Below are 20053 nucleotides of genomic sequence, written 5' to 3' on the forward strand. Positions count from 1 at the left end.
GGGGGAGTCCACTTCCCCTCAAATCCAAATAATAAAAATAATATAGCGAGGGGCTGAATCTTAGAATGCTCACTCCATTTGCAAAGGCTGAATGGGGGGGGGGGTTGGGTTTTTTTGGGGGGAGGAGGAATAGCTTGGATTTGGATCCTTCCCCTTCGATCTTCATCAGAGGCGTACCTAAGATCAAGTGCACTCTTTGCAAGAAGCAGTATCTCCAACCCCCAGCCATAAAAAGAAAATGTTACCCAAGTACTCTTAAGTGCATTCAGAGTGAATTGCAGTCCAAAACATCTGGAGGGCATTAGGTTGGCGAGTGCTGTTTTAAGGTACGGGGGCAGGATCGTCAGATGCAGAAAGGCACTGGAGCTTTGGCAGAAATTTGTAATTATTTTCAAAGGACATCAGGTGTTTAGGATGGCTGTTTTGGAGAGACCAGCTGCCCTTCTGGATTTTGTTGTTGTTGTTGTTTAGTCATGTCCTCCTCTTCGTGACCCCATGGACCAGAGCACGTCAGGCACTCCTGTCTTCCTTCCTCATGCAGTTTGGTCAAACTCAAGTTCGTAGCTTCGAGAACACTGTCCAACCATCTTGTCATCCCCTTCTACTTGTGCCTTCAATCTTTCCCAACATCAGGGTCTTTTCCATGGAGTCTGAGCACTTCTTCTCTCCATTATTGTCATCTGCCCTTAATCTCAGCGAAATAGGAGCTATGCAGGAGGGAGGAGGTGTCACTTTGCATGTGCTAGGTGTGGGTTACTTTTTAAAAGTCAAACTGTGGGACCCTGGTTGAAATTAGCTTTCAGTAACCCAGGACCTCCATACACCCTGCTCAGTCTTGTGCTCCACGGAGGAGGCACTCTCCATTGTCTCTCAATACAGATGGATGCCCTCCACACTATAGTCCCATTGGAGTTAACAGCAGCTTACATCTGAGTATACATGAATAGGATTGCTCTGCATTCATTTCCCAAGCACACCATTGCTCAGGACAGTCTCCCCTTGGCTAAAATACGTATTAAAAATAATAATTGGTGTGCAATAATTGAAAACAACAGCAACCACACTATGCTCTGCTACCCAGAATCTAAAGGCCTAAGGAATACTGTACATGCATAGCACAGCCTGAGTTTTTCTGATATCCCATGAAGGCTGCCAGTTAGAGGCCACAGGAAGTTGGAGGATGCAGTGAGGTGGTAATTCATGTTTTTTCTTGTCAACCACTCTCTAGTTATTGAGCTGTTGTGTGTTCGGTCACAAAGAGAGCCACTTGAGTGTAGCGGTTAGAGAGCTGGTAAAACCTGGGAGACCAGAGTTCAATAAGTAGATCCCAGTAAGTTCATTGTAACTTGCTTCCTTACTACAGCAAAATCCATAGCATATCTACTGAGAGGTAAGTCTCATTAAATTTAATGGGATTTATTCCCAGGTTAGGCTGCAAGCCTAACTCCACTTACTTGGGAGTAAGTCCCACTGAACTCAGTGAGATTTACTTTAGAATAGATTTGGTTAGGATTACACTGGTCTAGAATAGTAACAAGGACGCGGGTGGTGCTGTGGTCTAAACCACAGAGTCTAGGGCTTGCTGATCTGCGGTTCGAATCCCCGTGATGGGGTGAGCTCCCGTTCCTCGGTCCCTGATCCTGCCCACCCAGCAGTTCAAAAGCATGTCAAGTGCAAGTAGATAAATAGGTACCGCTCTGGCGGGAAGGTAAACGGCATTTCCGTGCGCTGCTCTGGTTCTCCAGAAGCGGCTTAGTCATGTTGGCCACATGACCCGGAAGCTGTCTGCGGACAAACACCAGCTCCCTCAGCCTATAGAGCGAGATGAGCGTGCAACCCTAGAGTCATTCGCGGCTGGACCTAACAGTCAGGGGTACCTTTACCTTTAGAATAGTAAAAAACTAAATGGAATCTAATTAATTGTTCAGTATTCATACGAAAACCAATAATAATTGTGAAGCAGAGAACCTTCTGAACCTAGACAAGGCACTTAAACATTATAGTTTGGTTAATTCTTAGAATTTAAGTGTATACTGTTTTCTTTGCAAAAGTGGAGGGTAGGGACAGCATCAGAATAACAAGCACAAACTTGATAAATGTCCACTTTATGAAATCATGCTTCTTTCCCCAACTTATGAGAATTGGCAGGAATTGGATTTGTGGCTTCTTTAGCCCATATCCACCTCACAGTCTCTTCTCTTTCTGACTTTTCCTTTAGTGCTGCAAACCATATTGTGGGAACCAGAGCCGTTAAGGTCTACTGCACATAGACATGCAGACAATATAGCCTCACACAATTATCCAGAGCTAGACTAAAACACTTTGCTGCCCTAGGAGGGGTGGCGAATGAGCCTCATCCTACACCCCAAATCAATGTGCATGGTAGCCAAGGCTTGCCACTTTCTTCTAGCACATGAAGCAGAAAATCCAACAAGCTATGGTACTTTCTTGCTCTTTGTCCATAAAAAAATACATTAAAACCATTAACAGCTTGCTGCCCTTTCTATGTCACCCAAAATCAGCTGCCTGAGGCAGCTATCCTACTCTGATGGTCATGCACAGATGTTGCTCCTCACCTTCATTTACCTTTCCATGGAAACTAAAACATATCTCCCCTCCTTCAGTTTCTGCTGCACAGCTGTTTAAAGTGCTGCCGTCCCTTTAAAAACATCAACCAGCCTTGCTATTCCTTCTGCAACATCCCACATACCTATCTTCCCCCTTTAAGAGCAGCCTCTCCCCCTGCCCCACCTGCCGTGACCCCTCTTGTCTTTATTAGGGCTGAATAATGGGAATCTGGCCCTTTCCCTTCCTTTCTTCACAAAGGGTGTTTGGCTCCATGGCTGAAGTGTGGAGGATGTCGTTTTTTGCAAAATTGTCAGTGATATTTTTGTAGAGTTTCTGCAAATCTTGCTGTGGCGAATTATGGGAGGTTAACAGTACAGTTGTGTCAGTAATTATGTGGTGTTTCATGCAGTTAATGGACACAGAAGACAAGCTCAGGGAGCTTGCAGTTGAAACTTGCAGTTCAGGGAATAGGAGGGAATGAAGAGTCATGGGTAATGAGGGAAAGCTCGATTGGTTTTTTTTTTGTCCTGACCATTTTGATTTTAAAGTTTAAAGCTATTGCAGTATGAACAAAGCGGTATAAAATGTGTGTGGTTTAAGCAAGCAGGGGAGAAAAGTATAGATGCATTAGGCTATGCTACAGTGTGTGGTCCCTGTTCCACATTGGGCGAGGATAAGGCTGAGAGAGAAAGGTCTGTAAAAAACACTTAGCTGAGTATAAAGATCCCACCTCATATTCTCTTCAGGTTGATCTCTGCTGTGCTGGGGGCAGGAGGAGGGGGGAGGACAGGTGGGGGGGACAGGAAGTGGACTGGGGATGATAATATTTTCTCCTCCACTCCATTTTCAATTCTCACCAGAAGTTGTGAGTAAAACAAAGTTATATGAATCAATATTATGCTGTATTTCCATTAAAGCAATTAGTCTTAAGTAATGACTAGACTCCAGACCCCTTAAAAATGTTTTCTAACTTCACACAGCAGCATTTTTTTAAAAGAAAAGTGGGCAGGGGTGCAGTGATGATGAATAGGACAGAGAAGTCTTCCTCTATCCCATCCAGTGTATACTGGGGAATGAAAACACATGTCATGAACATGATTCCATTCCAGCACTCTTGGTATCCCTGTTCACCCATCTGCAGAGAAAGTCGCTCCTGTGGCAAAATAGATTCCAGAATATTGAAAATGAGAATGCCATGTGTTCTGGGATTCTAGTGTGAATGTTTCTTTGCTACCCAAGATGTATTTACTTGCACTGTAGGAAAGATGAGGCTTCATTTTACTTGCAGCTGCTTAGCATATGCTTTTGAAGCTGGATTTGAGGTTGCATTCATAGGTTTTATGATGGATTCTCAAGGGGCTCATTTAGAATATGCCTGCTCTGTGTGCTTGGCCCTGTAAGTAGTGTCTGAATTGCTGTAGTTTGTATAGTTCTGGACTTTTGTAGTGTCTCATAACAGAAGCCTGCTTCAGGTATTCCCACTTTCCACCAGAGTTTGCAGAGGAACAAATGTGTTGTTAGTAAGGCTTTCTATACTGTGGTGTGTAAGAATAATCTTTAAATGTAGCTATTTTTTAAATGTTGGTGTCCTTGCAAATGCCAGTGAACTTAGCTGTGTTACATACACTCCTTAATAGAATCATAGAGTTAGAAGGGGACCCTGAACGTCAGTATAGGAATCCTTTACACACCCTTCTCTGGGTGGGCCATTTACTGACATCCATATCCCCACTTGTTCTTGGAAGCTCAGGTTGTGCAACTTTTCTAATATAAAAAGGGTGAAGAATATATAAAAATGCATACAGTACAGATGGCCATAGATACTCAATCAGAAGCTCCCAAATAGATTAACTCCCAAATTCCAATTGCCAGCCTACATAGAAGTGTGCTGGGTAGCATCTTTAAATTCCACATGCTCCTATTCTTACAGACCTTCTGAAGAAGACAGTGATTGGTTATATAGCAGCAGCTCCTGAGAAGTAATAGCTGTAACTTAACATTGAATTATCACCCATGATGTGCTAAGCGCTCTACAGAGAAGAACACCTCTCTGTGTGTTCTGAGGAAATTGTGCTGTTAAGAGGTGCATTTGATTGGTGGCTGCTGTACCATGGAAAACTGGGTGCTTCTTAGTGATGTTTGCATGTGAAGCTTCAGTTTAAGAATTATTACTTGTTCCTAGAATTAGCAGTTGGCTCCAGGGATCACAGATACTTCTTATTTTCTTGCAGAATGTGAAGAGCTTACCTCCAAAGGTGTCTGAGGTTGCAGCATTTCACAGGGTGGCTTCATTTCCGCCCAAAATCTGAGCTGTGTGATCAGCTGTGGCATGTCTTGTGACAATATGAATGTAGCATGAAGTAGAGCAGGAATGAGGAACCTGAGGCCTTGTTGCTGCACTACAACTCACATAATCTCTGACCATGGGGCAGGTTGGCTGGGGCTGATGAAAGGGGGAGATCATAGAATCATGGAATTGTAGCGTTGAAAGGGAGCGTCATCTAGTGGGGCTCAAACCCTGAGATTAAGAGTCTCATGCTCTACCAACTGAGCTATCCCAGCAACAACTGAAGGGCCACAGGTTCCCCATCCTTGGAGTTGAGGCTGTAGATGGAGGAGTATTGTGTTGGAGGAACAAGAATGAATGCTGAAGGCTGGAGTGGTGGGGAGGAAGAAGTTTGAGAGAGGCCCTGCATCTTTACGTGACATCTCGCTGCCTTGCACTATACATCTGACAAGGCCTGGCATTGTGTTAACTGTTCTGCACAGACAGCCTTTCATAAAGGTGGTGGAGGGGAGTGCTGACATTTCCTCACACAGACTGGCCACCTGCAGAGTCTGCTTAGAACAGGGTGAAAAAGAGTTCACTGCTTCCTTATGGTTGCTCCAGGCAGTTTCTTGCCAGAGGAAAGGACTTGGCTAATTTTCTGTCCTGTTTGCATCACTGTTTTGTACTTGCCTTTGCTGCCTGTGTTAAGGGCATTCTTTTGATAGTGAAACCTTCTGTAAGGGAATATCTTTAATTCATAAATCTCTAATACACAGTAGCACCTCCAGAAAGAAACATAACTTGCCTTAAGTGTGTGTCATAGCCAAAGTCTTAATCTCCATCTAGCGCCCACCAGGGTGCCCTAGGTGGTGATCTGCATCTATCCCTGGTTGCCCAAAGTTTGCTTGCAAATGCTGCAGTTCTTGTGTGCTCTTACCTGAGAGATTTCTGTTCTGTTATATTGCCTGACCTTTGCATTACAGGGTAATAGGGTGTGGCGTTGGCATGCCTGAGACAGGTTTTTTGGGCTGGAGGGGGGAGTGGACAGAGCTGCATTGGAAGGATGACCAAATAGGCAATTGTTTCAGCTGCTTTCTCTAACAATCATAATGGAACTGGTCTGCGAGCCAGCAGCCTGACATCACCTGTGCCAACTCCCAGGGTGTTTGCTGCTTGTTCAAATACAGCAACAGAATTAGGATGGGAGTATGAAGATGCTTTGCTCTGCTTATGCTTTGGGCTTCACAAGAAAAATAGGTAGCACTTCATGCAGCCTTAAAAGAACTAACAAGACCTGCAAGCTTTCTCAGAACTGGCCAATTTTTGTATGCAATTGTTGGGCTGACTGTTCTCAGTTTTGCATTAGATGTCCTGGTTCTTTTTGTTGCTGTTTGCAGAAAGGAAGGAGAGGGTTTTTTGGTAGAAGTAAGTGAGGAAGAATAATAGTTAGTAATATGCAAAGCCATTGGTTTTAAGTTGTTGTATCTTCCTTGGTATATCAGTTTTAGCTGGTGCTCTGGGAAAGCCTATACAGTACAGTGGTACCTTGGTTCAAGAACAGCTTAGTTTATGCACAACTTGTTTAAGAATTAAGAATGCTGCAAACCTGGAAGTAGGTGTTTTAGTTTGTGAGCTTTGCCTTGGAAGCATGTTCTGCTTCCTGTTGAGTGTAAATTGAAAAACGCTTTGGTTTAAGAATGGACTTCAGGAACAGATTAAGTTCATAAACCAAGGTACCACTGTACAATGTTTGCGCACAAACCACAGGAAACATGGACAGACAGACAAGTCATTCAATCATAGTCAGGAAGTTGTCCTAGTGCAGTGAGTAATTTTTTTGGGGGGGGTCTTGTCCTGTACTTGCCAGTACTTGCAGAGTGCTTCCCAGTTTTTAGACCTTGTTCCTCTTGCTTTTAAAAACTTATGGTGCACAATTATATACATTTTTCACTGCTAATGTGCACCCTTTTTGCAAAACCAGTCATATGGTTTTACGTAGCATTTAATGTGTGGGGCAATATGAATGAGATAAGATAGGGGAGATTTGCAATAATTCCTTAATTGCTCCTGGCCAGGACTAAGTTTTCCTCTATTGCAAGTGGATTTGTAGCTTATATAATGGCAAGGGTCAGTATTCAACTCCACTGACAATATTGTGCCCTGGAGTTTCTTAAATGGCAGCACAAAGGCCTCTTTGCCAATATATATTTTTTCTTCCCTTCCCCAAGTTGTGTTCAGTGTATTGGCAATAAGCTGAGCTTCTGGGAATGGTAAAGTATTGTCTGCTACAGCAAGCCTATAATAATCCTCTGCTGTCATGACAATAGCTGAGAAGCTGTGGGTCTAAACACTCTGACAGTGTTGCATGCAAATGTGAATTACTTGGTTCTTTGCTTGTGAGCGATTATTATGCCTGCTTTGTCCTATGGTTCGCTTTTTAGTAGTGCCTGTATATGGTAGCGATCAGTCTGAAAAATGTTTTTGAGTGCATGGGAATTGAGAGTGACCCAAAGCCTCATGGTAGGAAAGCACTTGCCTCCTGGTTAGATTGTTAAATATTTATTCCTTTATGGCTGTGGTTTTCCTACAATGTTCTGGGGCTCTAGTGGTGCCTCAGAAGAAGCCTGTTTGAGAGGCTTTCAACAGAAAGAGCAGTGATGGTCAAATAGCTCCCTTGAATAGATTCTTTGCTCACTGTTACCAATCTCCCCCGACACTGCACAGTTTCAGGAGGGTGTTGGGCATGTTTTAGGGGTGACTCTCTTGGTTCAAGTGTGACAACAGGCCTGGCTAGTGCTCTATTTGAGCAAAGTGTGCACCTTAGGGCAGAGGTTTTCAACCTTTTTGGGTCCACTGCTACCTTGACCAACTACATTCTTTCTGTGGCTCCCCTGTGGGGCTCAGGAGATCAGTTATGTCCCCTCCTCCCCTTGCCTGCAGAACTGGCAGCCTCTCACCCTTTTTCAAACACCATCCCTGGTGGAGTGCTCCCTCAGCCTCCTCTCCCCTCCCCTTGGGAGTCCTCTGGGCAGCTGCTTCCACCCCCCCACAAAGAGAGGTGCCTCCTCACCCCCCCCGGGGGGGGGCTGGGAAGAGGATGCCCCCAGCCTTAGCAGCCTGACGAACACTGGCCAAAGGTGAATGGGCCCCCACACTTTACTCACCTTGGGAGGCAGCAGTGGCAGCTGCAGGTGCCACCAGGTCTGCATGGCGGAAAGTCTCTCCTTTGGCTCCAGGCACTCAGCTCCCAGGCAGGCCTTGCACACAGCAAGTAGAAGAAAGGCCAGTGTGTCGCTTACCTGCCAGACCTCTCACTTGTCACTTGTTTGGGAATAGTCCCAAAAGCAGGGGCTGGTGGACTGGTTGTCTGGGCTCCCTCACCCACTTGCTTGCTTACTCTGAGGCCCCTCAGCTCCTGGCAACCAGCACCCCATGACCAGTCCCAGAGACACCATTTGCCTGGGGAGCTTGTAACCAGGGCTTCAACAAACAGCAAGTCTTTGGGAATCAGACACAAGATGGCATCAGAGGAGGGAGGGAAGGAAAGAGGGACCGAGGCCAGGGTTGCCTGTGACACCCCTCACCATCATTCAAGGCACCCCAGGGTGCCACGACACAGGTTGAATACCACTGCCTTAGGGCATTTCTAAGAACTTGCTGCAAAATTCTGTGTTCCTATGGCAGATGTGCAAGGGACTCTCAGCAAGGGTCAGTAAGTAGAAAGTGTTCCCTGAATATTAAAGAGGCTGAATTAATGGGCTCAAATTAACAGGTAGATCCAGGGAATGCTTTATGCACTGCTGGTCAAGCAGACCTCATTTTGTGAGGTCCACAACCTGGCTACCGCTGACATACAGCCACATTCAAACTTCATGAAATCTAATTTCTGTACTCCTGTACTGTATGTTTCCCTTATAGTAGTAAGATAAATTAAAGACTGAGTACAAGGGCTGAGACTGGGGGGCACCTGGGGTGAGTGGAAATCACCAAGAGGCCACCACTGACAGGAAGTGATGCATGTTGCCGACTCTTCCATGGTTCCTGCTTTGTGTTCCCTCCATTTATCAAAATTGCCTGCAGCTAACTTCTTTCAGGAAGAAGTGTTTGTGAAGTAATTAAAGCAGTTGGCTGGAATTTAAGTTAGTAAAATAAAACTGTTCCAACCCGTTTCTCTTCGCCTCCGCTGTTTGCTGTAGCAACATGTTGTGAGCGGAACTGTTTGTTTCAGCCTCCTCAAGTCTGAGATGGTTGTGAGACTGGCGTCCTTGCCAGCAGGGCTCAGGTTGTGTGCGCACACGTCTGCCACTTCACCCAGCCTTGCAATGAAGTTGGCCAAGGTTGCCACTGCATATGCCCACAAGAGATCAAACTGGGGGGTAGCTTTGTGAAAGGTCCCCTCCCCCCGTAACTGTAGGGTTGGGAGGGAATGACTGCTGACCCAGCTGGGGAATAGGCTAGGGATGGCTGGAAAATGAAGGTAGGCTTATGCTCTTTACTTACTCTCTTTCCCCATAAAGCAAAGGCTTTTATGATTTCTGCCATGCCAGCCCCTTTCTCAAGCCTAAACTTGATAGCAAGTTTGGAAAGCCGAAAGCAGCAGGAAGCTTTTTTGCTCAACCCAGTACTTCAGTTATGACCATTTACATCCCTCAAGAATAGCAGGCAGGCAAGAAGTTGTTGAGGCTTTGCTAAGAACTGGAGATGGGGCTATATCTGTCGTGCTTGCTGAAGGGGGCGTGTTTTCCAGTGTTTTCCTTTCTATTCTAACACCTGTTGCTTTAGTGTGCATGTTCTTTAACGGATTCTCAAACATTTTTTTTCAAACCCAGGTATCTCCCCTGTGCCATAATGGGTCTAGCTTTGCTTCTGGGCAAATATTTTAATTTGCAAACTTGCTGGTTTTTTGTTTTTCTTTAACAGCTGATGGGCCTTCTTAAGACCATATGAATTAATGAGCTGGTAACTGATCAAAGAGAATCCTTATGTGTGCTTTGAATGGAAATGTGGATAACTCCTTGGAACATATTCTGGGGTGTTGTGTGACATACTGTGTAGATAAGTGGTTCTCAAATGTTTTTCTCTGGGCCACACTTTCAGAACAAAAAATGGCTCACTCCACATCATTTTTTAAAATTATTATTAATAAGTAGTACATTGCAAAACGAAAAGCAACAACTCCTAATAATGCTTAGTATATGACATAAAACACATAGGATATCCATAAAGTATAAAACAATGCAGCTACGTATGAACATAAATCATTTACAACTTATAGTACTGATTGTCCTTGAATCTTCCTGCCACAGTTGCCATCCTCTTCTGCTGCACCAGTGCACTGTGCCACACCGTTTGAGAACCACAGTGCAGATGTTGCTCCAAAATCCTTTAGTCTACCTCCTTTCCCTTGAGAGAGTGATGAAGAACATCTGCACTAGTAGTCTGGAAGGAATGTAGGCTGGTTCTGGTATCGGACTCTTGATGTAGAGCTTGCTGTGCAAGGGTGCCTTCTTCCCCATGTCTGAGAGTTTCCATCTGTTTTTGTTCAACTTGCAGGTTCGCAAGGAGGGAAGAAGGGCATATGTTGGAGAGGATGTGGAGAGAAGTTTTGTGAGTATCTAAATATTTGTGTGTTATGTAAACTGGGAACTGGTGGTCCAACGCGCAGCCTGCAGGTTCTGTGTCAAAGTACTTCTGCCGCCCACTTAGTATGAAAAGTTGGGCCACCCAGACCTATCCTCCCCCCCCCCCCCATGTCCTTCATAATTGTGTGAAAGCTAACTGCACAGCAAACTTTGATTTGGTTACAGAAATTGTGAATATCAGGTGTGGCTGGACCAATATCATGTTAATAGAGGCTCAGAACTTACAGGGTTAAGAGTTCTGAGTGATGACGCCTCACATTCTGAGGGCGGGCAGAGAACACGGAAGGGGCGTGGATTTCTGTGTGTGCTTTCAGTCTGTGTATTTGCTCTAAGGAGAAAGGAGCAACATGGGCGAACTCTCACCGGGAAGATTTACGATGTGTTGATCTGTACGGAATAAAGTCTTTAAGATAAGGATTGCTGTGTTTCAAGCCTGAGTTATTGCCACACGACAGAACGTCCAAGCTTCTACTTCTTGCTGTGTTTACTCTGCTGGAGTCAAAGGTTCCAGGGGGCAAAAGCAAAGCTGCGCAGCGGAAGCGCGCCGGACCCCCTGGTCAAATTTGACCCCCCCGCAACAGGTTATGGGTGTCAGCAATAAAGATAAGCAACGTTCGTGCGTGTGAGAGGGCTGCAGCCAAAGGCCAGCAAGGAGAAGCTGGTGCCAGCAGAAGCGAAGGGAGCTCGCTGGGAAGTGAAAGCTGCAGGCAGAATCGGCTGAGGAGCAGCCAGAAGCCAGCCAGGAGCCAGCTGGGAGGAGCTGAGATCTGCCGCACCGGGAGGTACCTGTAAGTAAGCTGGGCCCCCGGGGAGAGATGGCAGACAGCCAGAAGTCGTCAATCCCTGTTGTTAAGGTGGACGGGAGCAAGCCCTGGGCCGGGAGAAGGCAGGCACTGAAGAAAGCAGTGGGAGCCAGGCCCAGAGAGGGGGCTGAGAATTGCTCTGAGGAAGCACCATGCCCAGGAGGGGCTGGTGGACGCCCAGAACGCCCAGAGGGGGCCAGATGCTGCACAGACGTTGCAGGGGCTGGTGGATGCCCAGAAGGCCCAGAGGGGGCTGGGACTGTGTTGGAGGGCTGCCGGAATGCCCCTACACGTGAGCTGCATGCTGCAAAGCTGCTGGAAGCTGGGAAGAGGAAAGCAGAGGCAAGCTGTTCCTCTGGAGGCTATGCATCCAAGTTTGGGGGTGCAGGCCAGAAAGGCCATTCCAAGGGTCTTGAGAGTGCCCAGGCTGTTTGGCAGGAGCTGAGAGGGGTTTGCAGAGAAACCACAGCAGAAGCCAAAAGCCATTTTCCCAACGGCAGAAAAGCCTCGAGGAGGATTGCTGCTGGAGAGGTTGGGGGGGCAAAGAAGACCAAAGGCACTTTTGCAAAGTTTTCCACTAGGCGATGTTTTGTTTGTGCTTCGGCTGAACACCTGCGCAGAAGCTGTCCACAGCGAGACAAAGGGCAGGAAGGTCCCAAGGACATTTCCCATGGGAACCAGGCGGGTTTCCATGGCAACTGGGCCTGCAGAGGGAGCAGGCGTGAGAAACAGAAGACGTTGACTGCTTCGATGGTGGTTGTGGAAAACACCACCTGCAACGAGAGCTCCAAGGTCAAGTCAGTTGCTAAGGCAACAAAGAAGGACAACTCCAGTGGGGGGAGGGTCCTACGTTGGGTTGTTGACTCAGCTGCGAATGCCCATTTGGTAACAGCGCCACCTGATGGACAAATGTGGAACTGCAAAGCTGTTTCAACTGAGAAAACTGTTAGATTTGCTACAGGTGCACAGGGCCGTATAACGCATATTTCTAACTTGTTTGTCCCTTTTTTACAGGCTGAATTGAAGGTTTATGTTCTCCCTGAGTTAAAGCATTGCATACTGTCTGTACCTTCTCTTTTACAGGAGGGATATTCTGTGAGTTTTGAAAAAAATGTTTGTACAATTTCCAGAGATGGGAAGGAGCTCGTAAGTGTTGGGAGAAATCAGAACAACCTCTTTGTTCTGGAATCACCTCTGGAGGGTGAGGGGAATGCCGGGAAAGCCACTGATCACACACATGTGTCGTGTGCTTGCGTGTGGCACAAGAGGATGTCACATGGGTCCTGCGAGGACGTCCAGATGTTATCAGAGTGCACCAAAGGTTGCAAGGTAAAAGAGTGTGGGAAACCTTTGAATTGCAAGGCTTGCAGGAAAGCCAGAAACAAGGGATTTGATGATCCCAGAGTGGAGAGGGTGACCACAAAGCCTTTTGAGCTTGTGCATGCAGACCTTGTAGGTATGCCACAGCCAAGTCTGGGCAAGGCCAAGTGGCTGATGGTGCTGACAGATGATTTTAGCAGGAACGCATGGGCTTTCACGCTGAAAGCTAAGGAGGAAGCAGCGAAACTGATCAAAGATTGGGTTGCAGAGGTGGAACAGAGGTTCTCCACCAAGGTGCAAGGTTTCCAGTTTGACCGTGGTTCAGAGGTCACTGGGTCTGCTCTAAAGGGTTTCTTTCGCCAGAGGGGGATACGTCACAAGGTGACTTCGCCTCAGAAGAGTGGCGTGGCAGAGCTTAGGAGTAAGGCTCTGGTTCGAGCATCCGAAATTCTACTGGATGACTCTGGTTTGCCTCACAGTTTTTGGGGGGAGGCGGTAAAAACGGCCAATTTCTCGATGAACAGGTGCTACAATGCAGTGGTAGGTGACACCCCGTATTTCCTGCTTCATCGGCAGAAGCCGCTTGTGCATTTCTTTCGCACTTTTGGTTGCAGGGCCATGGTGCCTGTACCAAAGTGGTTGCAGCAAGAAGATGGTCCAAAGTACCAGGAAATGATCTTCTGTGGGTATGAACCCGCGACAAAAGGGTGGAGGTTTGCGTACCCAGAAGGTGATCAGACCAAGCTTCTGGTCAGCAAGCATGCTGAGTTCAAAGAGCAGCAGGGAAATAGGTCAAGGCGCAAAGTCAGCCATGACGCTGTCTCAGATTGTCTGTCTGAATCCGAATCTGAGCAGGAGGGAGAGCCAGGTAATGGTGATCTGGTCGATGATCAGGATCAGGACCAGGGGGAGGCGTCTCCACAGGTTGCTAAGGGAGTGTCCAAGAGTGAGCCCTCATCTCCTGTGCGCATAATGGAGAAAGCTCACAGACGTGTCAAGTCAGAGGGGGAGTCTTCTGATGAGGAAGACGCAAATGCTGGCCCCAGTGGGTCAGGAGAAGAATCCCAGTTTGTGCCCAGGCGGTCTTCAAGGGCAACAAAGGGAATTCCACCTGAGAGGTTTCAGGTCTCAAATGCGTGGGTTGGTTTCGCACAGTGCGAACCTGAGGTTTGTGAGGTTCAACAGGTGCCTAACAATGATGCCAGGAAGGGGCGGAAGGCAATGGGGAAGGTGTTGAACACTCAGAGGTCCCCTCAGAACGTGATTCGAGAGGGGGTGTTAATAGAGGCTCAGAACTTACAGGGTTAAGAGTTCTGAGTGATGACGCCTCACATTCTGAGGGCGGGCAGAGAACACGGAAGGGGCGTGGATTTCTGTGTGTGCTTTCAGTCTGTGTATTTGCTCTAAGGAGAAAGGAGCAACATGGGCGAACTCTCACCGGGAAGATTTACGATGTGTTGATCTGTACGGAATAAAGTCTTTAAGATAAGGATTGCTGTGTTTCAAGCCTGAGTTATTGCCACACGACAGAACGTCCAAGCTTCTACTTCTTGCTGTGTTTACTCTGCTGGAGTCAAAGGTTCCAGGGGGCAAAAGCAAAGCTGCGCAGCGGAAGCGCGCCGGACCCCCTGGTCAAATTTGACCCCCCCGCAACATATCAAAGTAGCCCATTTTAAGACTGAGATGGCATAGAATCTGGGGATTGTGTGCAAGGGCAAAATTGCACAAACTCAGAGTTCTCCCCTCCAACTGCCCCCACTATCAAACATGTTGTGAGATCAGGGCTGTCCAAAATCTCACGGGAGCCTCCCAGAGCAGGAAAATCTCACATGGGAAACACTTTTAAGCCCTCTGCCTTGCTTACCAGGCTCTGGAGGCTCACGAAAGATCTCTTGGGGAGGTCTGAAGATACATTGGATGCCTGCAATTGGATCCATGTGAGGGCCTCCAGAACCTAGTAAGCAAGGGTCTCCTGCCCCCTCTCTATTTATTTATGTTTATTTTTTGATGTTATGCCTAAAGCTATGAACACATAAGTATAAGTTGTGGTTCCACTGTAATTTCTGGAGCTTCTTTCTTACTCCAGCAAATTGCCCAAAGCAGCTCATAGTATACAAAGATAACAGTACAATTTTACTAAAAAGCAGCACATTAATTCAGCATTTGAGTTCTAAAATATTTCAGTTGTAAGATTCAAATGTGTCAACTTTTTCTATAGAGAGCATTTCATCTCTGAACATTAGCATGAGCTCTTGTATATGAATTTGGCAGGCCCTCCCATAATTTTCATTGTGCTTAAAGGCTAGGGGGAGAAAAGGCAGTAGAACAGAACAATCACAGGTTGATGGTCTTAAAAAGCTGGCTTTTATAGTTGTATCTTACCTTGCAGTCCACAGGATAAAAACCAACACACACTGTGGGGAAAATAAAAGACCTTTTAAATTTCTAACATCTCAAGCTTAAGTGTTATCACTTAAGAATTATCACCCAGAATGTGGAATTTCAATCTAGGTTAAGAATTTTGCCCTGTCCTTTTTACTTATTATCAGGTGAGTGTGTCTTCATAATCCTGCTTTAGCGTTTGATTATAAAGGCAACCGAAATATTTAGCTGGGTTTTTCCATGATGATTTCACATTGTAAGGTTTGTGACGGAGACATGCTTAAAAGCCTGGATCCTTTAGGGTACAGATGCCTGTGTACTTAGACAGTGAAATAATCCAATTTTAGCTTGGCGCTGGAGAAGAGTGTCACGCCAGAGCAAATGCAAATTGCTGTGCAGCAGCTGGGTTTGTCAAGAGCAATTTTGAGCTTAGAGGGTTCCAAGTACAGAGGAAAAAGTGTCCCCCTTTCCCCTCTTTGTGCTTGTTAAAAGCTTCTGAATATTTGCTTTTGCCGGAAGCGTAAGTTTGGTTTACACTATGGCTGTTGGAGTTGCCATGAAATGTATATTTTGGATTATAGAATATAAAACACATTATTTTTCAAGAACTCAGCAGTATAGTAGAAACTGAGGGACCTCTCTAGAGGGCTGAAGAGCTTTAATGTCTAATTTCAATTTTCTATCTTGGTTATAATACTAAGTACCTTCGTTGCTTTTAATGGCAGGGGTTATTGACTGTCTCAAGTCTCTCATATTTTTTGTCTCATGGTATTTATTTTAAAGTTTAAAAAGGTTGTGCAGAGATTTCTCTGTTTCCTCCTAGACTAAAGCAGGTGTTGGAATTCATTTTGCATCAACTTTATATCTATTTTTGGAGAGTATTGCATGTGTGGAGTCAGATCACTTATTACATTGCAAAAGTTTTAACTTCTACCCAGCATATGTATTGTATGTGTGGCTTCATTTTTTTTTTTAATATGTCTAGGCAAATAACATTATAATGTGTGGGGTTCTGGTCACTTGTTAAGGCTATTTTATGAGTTGTGGACCAGATAGTTCATGGTGAAACAGTGCAGAGGTTTGGCACGTGCAGTTTTGAATGCTGAGCAGTCAGCCATTCTAACATTGCAGAACAGATATGTCACGCTTGGGTTTATACACATGCAGGGTGGTGGTGTGAAAAGAACTTATTTTGAAGCTTGCATTTCAGTATCCTACTAATGAACTTTTAAAGATGAAATCCCTTGAGAGTTTGCACATCTCTACATCTCAGTCACACAGCAAATGCAGATTGCCAACCTGATGCCCTCCGAAACATTGGACGGGTACTAGTCTGTTGAAATGGATCTGGTGTAGGGGAATAGAATATTTGACAAGGTATCAAGAGACCTAGAATATTTTAAAACCCCTACTCTGTGGCTTTCATTGGATCATCTTGGGCAGAGATAGCATTACTTGACCCAACCTGTCAATTAATACCAGAGTGGTATTGAGGAGAAAATAGGGGACACCAGGTGCACTGTCCTGAGCTCCATGAAAAAATCTTGAGGGTGAGGAGAGAGATTAAAATCCTGACAGATATGCAGCATAATTCTATTCCATGCATAACAGGGATGAAACATCTTGTGTTTGGAACACAGGTACAGTAATGAGATTTCATAATGTGATAGGAGACGGTTTTGCCTGACCCTACTGCTTTCTCTCCTCTGCCCTTCACTAGCTTCCCAGCTCATGCAAATTGCACAACATAAAATGAGCTGTGCTTTATAATCATAAGCATGTGTTTACTTGCTTGTTTTTCCCCTTTGCATGGAGATCGAAGTCTTCTCCCTTGCACATATGAATCAACTCATTGATCCTTGGTAGTGTGCCAGTGAAAGGCAGCTGATTGTTGAGACAGCTTTTCTTGCTTGCATAGATCACCACAGAAGTAGCAAAGCAGTTTTGTCTCACATCCACGGTAAGTTCTAACTTATTGATGGTAGGGAAACAAAAGCTTCCTGCTTGCTAAGATCTATGTCCTTTGATATGACTCTTGTTAGCAGAGATCGTATCCTGACGAGAAATACTAGTTTCTTACAATAGTTTTTGCAAATCATATAGATTGGGGTGGAGGAGTTTTTGTATGACTGTCTCCTTGTTGTAACTGCTTTTTCAAGCAGATGAGCAGGGAGGGGGAAAGGCGGAGACAGCAATCTCCTATGTTACCTCTGCTTTGAACTTCAGTTCCATCACTAGAGATTTTTATTTCCAGAATATTAGCAGCGGACATGAAAAACAGTTTCAGATGAGCACCAACTTATTCAGGCTTGCTTTGAAATATAACTGGTTTTGGTCTTTCTGGATTCTATGTAAAATTCCATTTGCGGCAAAATGGAGAAGGGATGCATTGCTTATGGGAAGGAAGCTCTTAATAGGGACGTAGGTGATATTGTGAGGGTCGTTATAGGTCTGCATTGGCAGTAGAAAGGAAACCTGATCAAAGCTCCTTTAAGCTGCTTTAACATATGGATTTTCAGAAGAGGAAAGTGCAGCCCAGAGAGCTGTCTCACTCTTGAAGGATGACATTCTCTGATCCTGACTGTTGACTCTGCCTGACAGTTATTCTGCTAAATGCCCCCCCCCCTTTATTCCACAAGGGGATTTTTGTTATTTGAATAATCTTAATGTGTCTCTTAAAGCAGATGGGATGTTTGCTATTTTGCCAGATCTTCAGTTCTGGGCCCACTTGAGAGGAAAAGGCTCTTACAAGTATGTGTTTGAAGAACAGAAAGAGGCTTTACAATGTACTGCAATGAATGTGGTACAGCAAGAACAGTTGGAGCACAGCCCCCGAACTTTTATTTCTTACATTTACATACCAGCTTTTTCTTCCAAGGAGCTCAAGTTGGTGTACATGGTTCTCTTCTTCTCACCACAGCCCTGTGATGTAGGGTAGGCTAAGAGATGGTGATTGGCCAAAGTTACCCAGGGAGCTTAATGGCTGAATGGGGATTCGAGCCCTGCTCTTCCACACTGGCTTATTTTCAGACCAGGATTGATGATGCCACCTGAGTGTGCACCGGGGTATTTGACAGTCTGTTAGCTGTGACAAGTGAATAAGATGATAACAAATCTTTTAAGTTGTATTACCATTTGACAGGTTAGCGCATAGAGGAAACTGGAGATGGAGGAAAATACTGAAGCAGAGCCTGGATACGGAGTGTTGTATCTAGTGCTTGTTCTACTTGGAGTTAGACCCACTGTCATTAATATGCACGACTAACTTAAGCCCATAAATTTCATTGTGTCTACTCTGAGTAGAACTTGGTTGGATACAGCCCTTATTTCCTTTGATGGGGTTCCTACTTCATGGTAGCCATTGTAATATTTCTGTGCAAGTTTGCTTACATTTCTAATTGAACTTTAAAGGTTGTATTTCAGCTGGCTGAAGACCTTTTGCTAAAGCTCAGTGTTGGACCTAAGAAGTTGGAACACTGAGTTTAATAGGGCTATTCCCGAGGTAACTATGTTTCTGCCCCAAAGCTTATCAGAGACGTGAACCCCACCAGCTAAGTTCCAACATGCTAGCCACTCACCACCCTTCACTAGATCCCTACTCATCTCTGGAGGACAGTAAGCAGGTCCTAATACACTGGGCGTTATGCTATGTACTGCTATTAGTTTATTATATGTGTAAAATGGGTGGACGCAAACTGCCTGTATGTTTTGGATGTTGCTTGGGGGCAGGGCTGTGGAGGCTGTCATGGAGAGCTCCTGTGCTTCAAAGTTTGCCAGGACACCACTGGTGAATAGCAAACCTATTGTCGAGAAACAAATGCTTCATTTTCACAACTAAACAATGGATGGTCTTGGCATTGTGACTGACTTCACTGGCAATTAATCCCCACTCCAGTGAGCTATGCTCACATGATTTATTAAGATGACATGGCGCATTAGGGTACTATGCTTCCTTTTTAAAAACCAGAGCATTTAAAGTCTTTATCTTGTTTTGTCAACAGGGGAGCTACTAATACTGACGGTATGGATCATTCTGTGCTCCGAAGGGAGGTGCATCATGAGAGGTATGCGTTTTGGTGCAAAATGAATCATGTTTAATACATTAACACTGCTCAGTGCTTGTTTGTTCTCTCAAGACAAATAAGGTTTTTTTTCCGGAGTTTTGGATGTTCTGCCTTTTGTTTATCAACCTCTGGTGGGTGGTGCTATAGTTGTACAGAAGCTCATCACTCATGCACTGACAAACTTGTTTAGCATGTAGCCTATTGTGAGGATTCTGCCAAATCAATTACATTATGTACAATGTTTGTTAAAGCCTGTTTGGTCTTAAAACAGGATGTGAAACTTGATGAGCTGATGAGAGAATCATGGGTTTGGCAAAAGAATTGAGGCACATGCTTGTAATTTATGGATCAGAAGGGGCTGAATGTTACACTCCCATCACTTTTTAGCATATTTCTGTTGCCATATCCAAGTGTTGCCATAGTTTTTAATATCAGTAATTTTGGCAATATCGTTGGGAAGGATTCCACCTTTCCCCTCAATTGCGTTTTGATTGTCTTTTGTTAGAGAGGCAGCTCTTATTTGCCAATTACTTCAAGTCAGAATGTCAGTGAGATTGCAGCTGTCTGCTGTTTATAAAATGGTTAAAACCCTCCCAATAGCCTTGTTTCTTTTAATCGTACCCTTCGCTGGCACGTAGCCGTTCCCCTTTCTTCTTGCTCTTTACTCAGCCAACACTTAATTCTCATTGTTTTGTATTTTCTGCTTGAAATCAGCTTGCTATGAAGCTGTTTCTGCCTCACAAAGAATATCCATGTGCATTCGGAATTCAGAGGCTTTTGAGGTATATGGGGAGTTATTACTACCATTTTCCTAACGGGGAAGGAAACTGTTTCTTCTGAAAACATGACACAGGAATGAGACAACTAGCTGAGGAGCTCCTTTGAATATTCTTGCTCTACGAAAATGCATTCTGTGCATTATTTGCATAAACAGCAGATGCAGGATCCTAGTTTGTACCCTTGTGGTATTGTTCCTTGGCCACAGGTGCAATTTTGAGGTGGCAG

At 45.1% G+C, this 20053-nt stretch overlaps 1 protein-coding gene across 7 annotated transcripts in view; it reads left to right on the top strand.

Annotated features, from left to right (window-relative positions):
• The window catches only part of KLHL13 (kelch like family member 13), a 1461558-nt gene that overhangs the window by 1378245 nt on the left and 63260 nt on the right, over positions 1 to 20053 (top strand). For 5 of the 7 annotated variants that reach the window (XM_083595403.1, XM_083595404.1, XM_083595410.1 and 2 more), the window contains exons 2-3: positions 10391 to 10444; positions 18986 to 19048. In XM_083595403.1, coding sequence (XP_083451529.1) covers positions 10416 to 10444; positions 18986 to 19048 — 92 coding nt within the window. In that variant the 5' untranslated portion in view covers positions 10391 to 10415. Of the gene's footprint in view, positions 1 to 10390; positions 10445 to 16233; positions 19049 to 20053 lie in introns of all 7 variants that reach the window. The other 2 variants (XM_083595407.1, XM_083595406.1) reach the window with 2 other exon arrangements.

Source organism: Podarcis filfolensis (assembly GCF_964270895.1).
Source record: "Podarcis filfolensis genome assembly, chromosome: Z".
NCBI classification, from domain to species: domain Eukaryota; kingdom Metazoa; phylum Chordata; class Lepidosauria; order Squamata; family Lacertidae; genus Podarcis; species Podarcis filfolensis.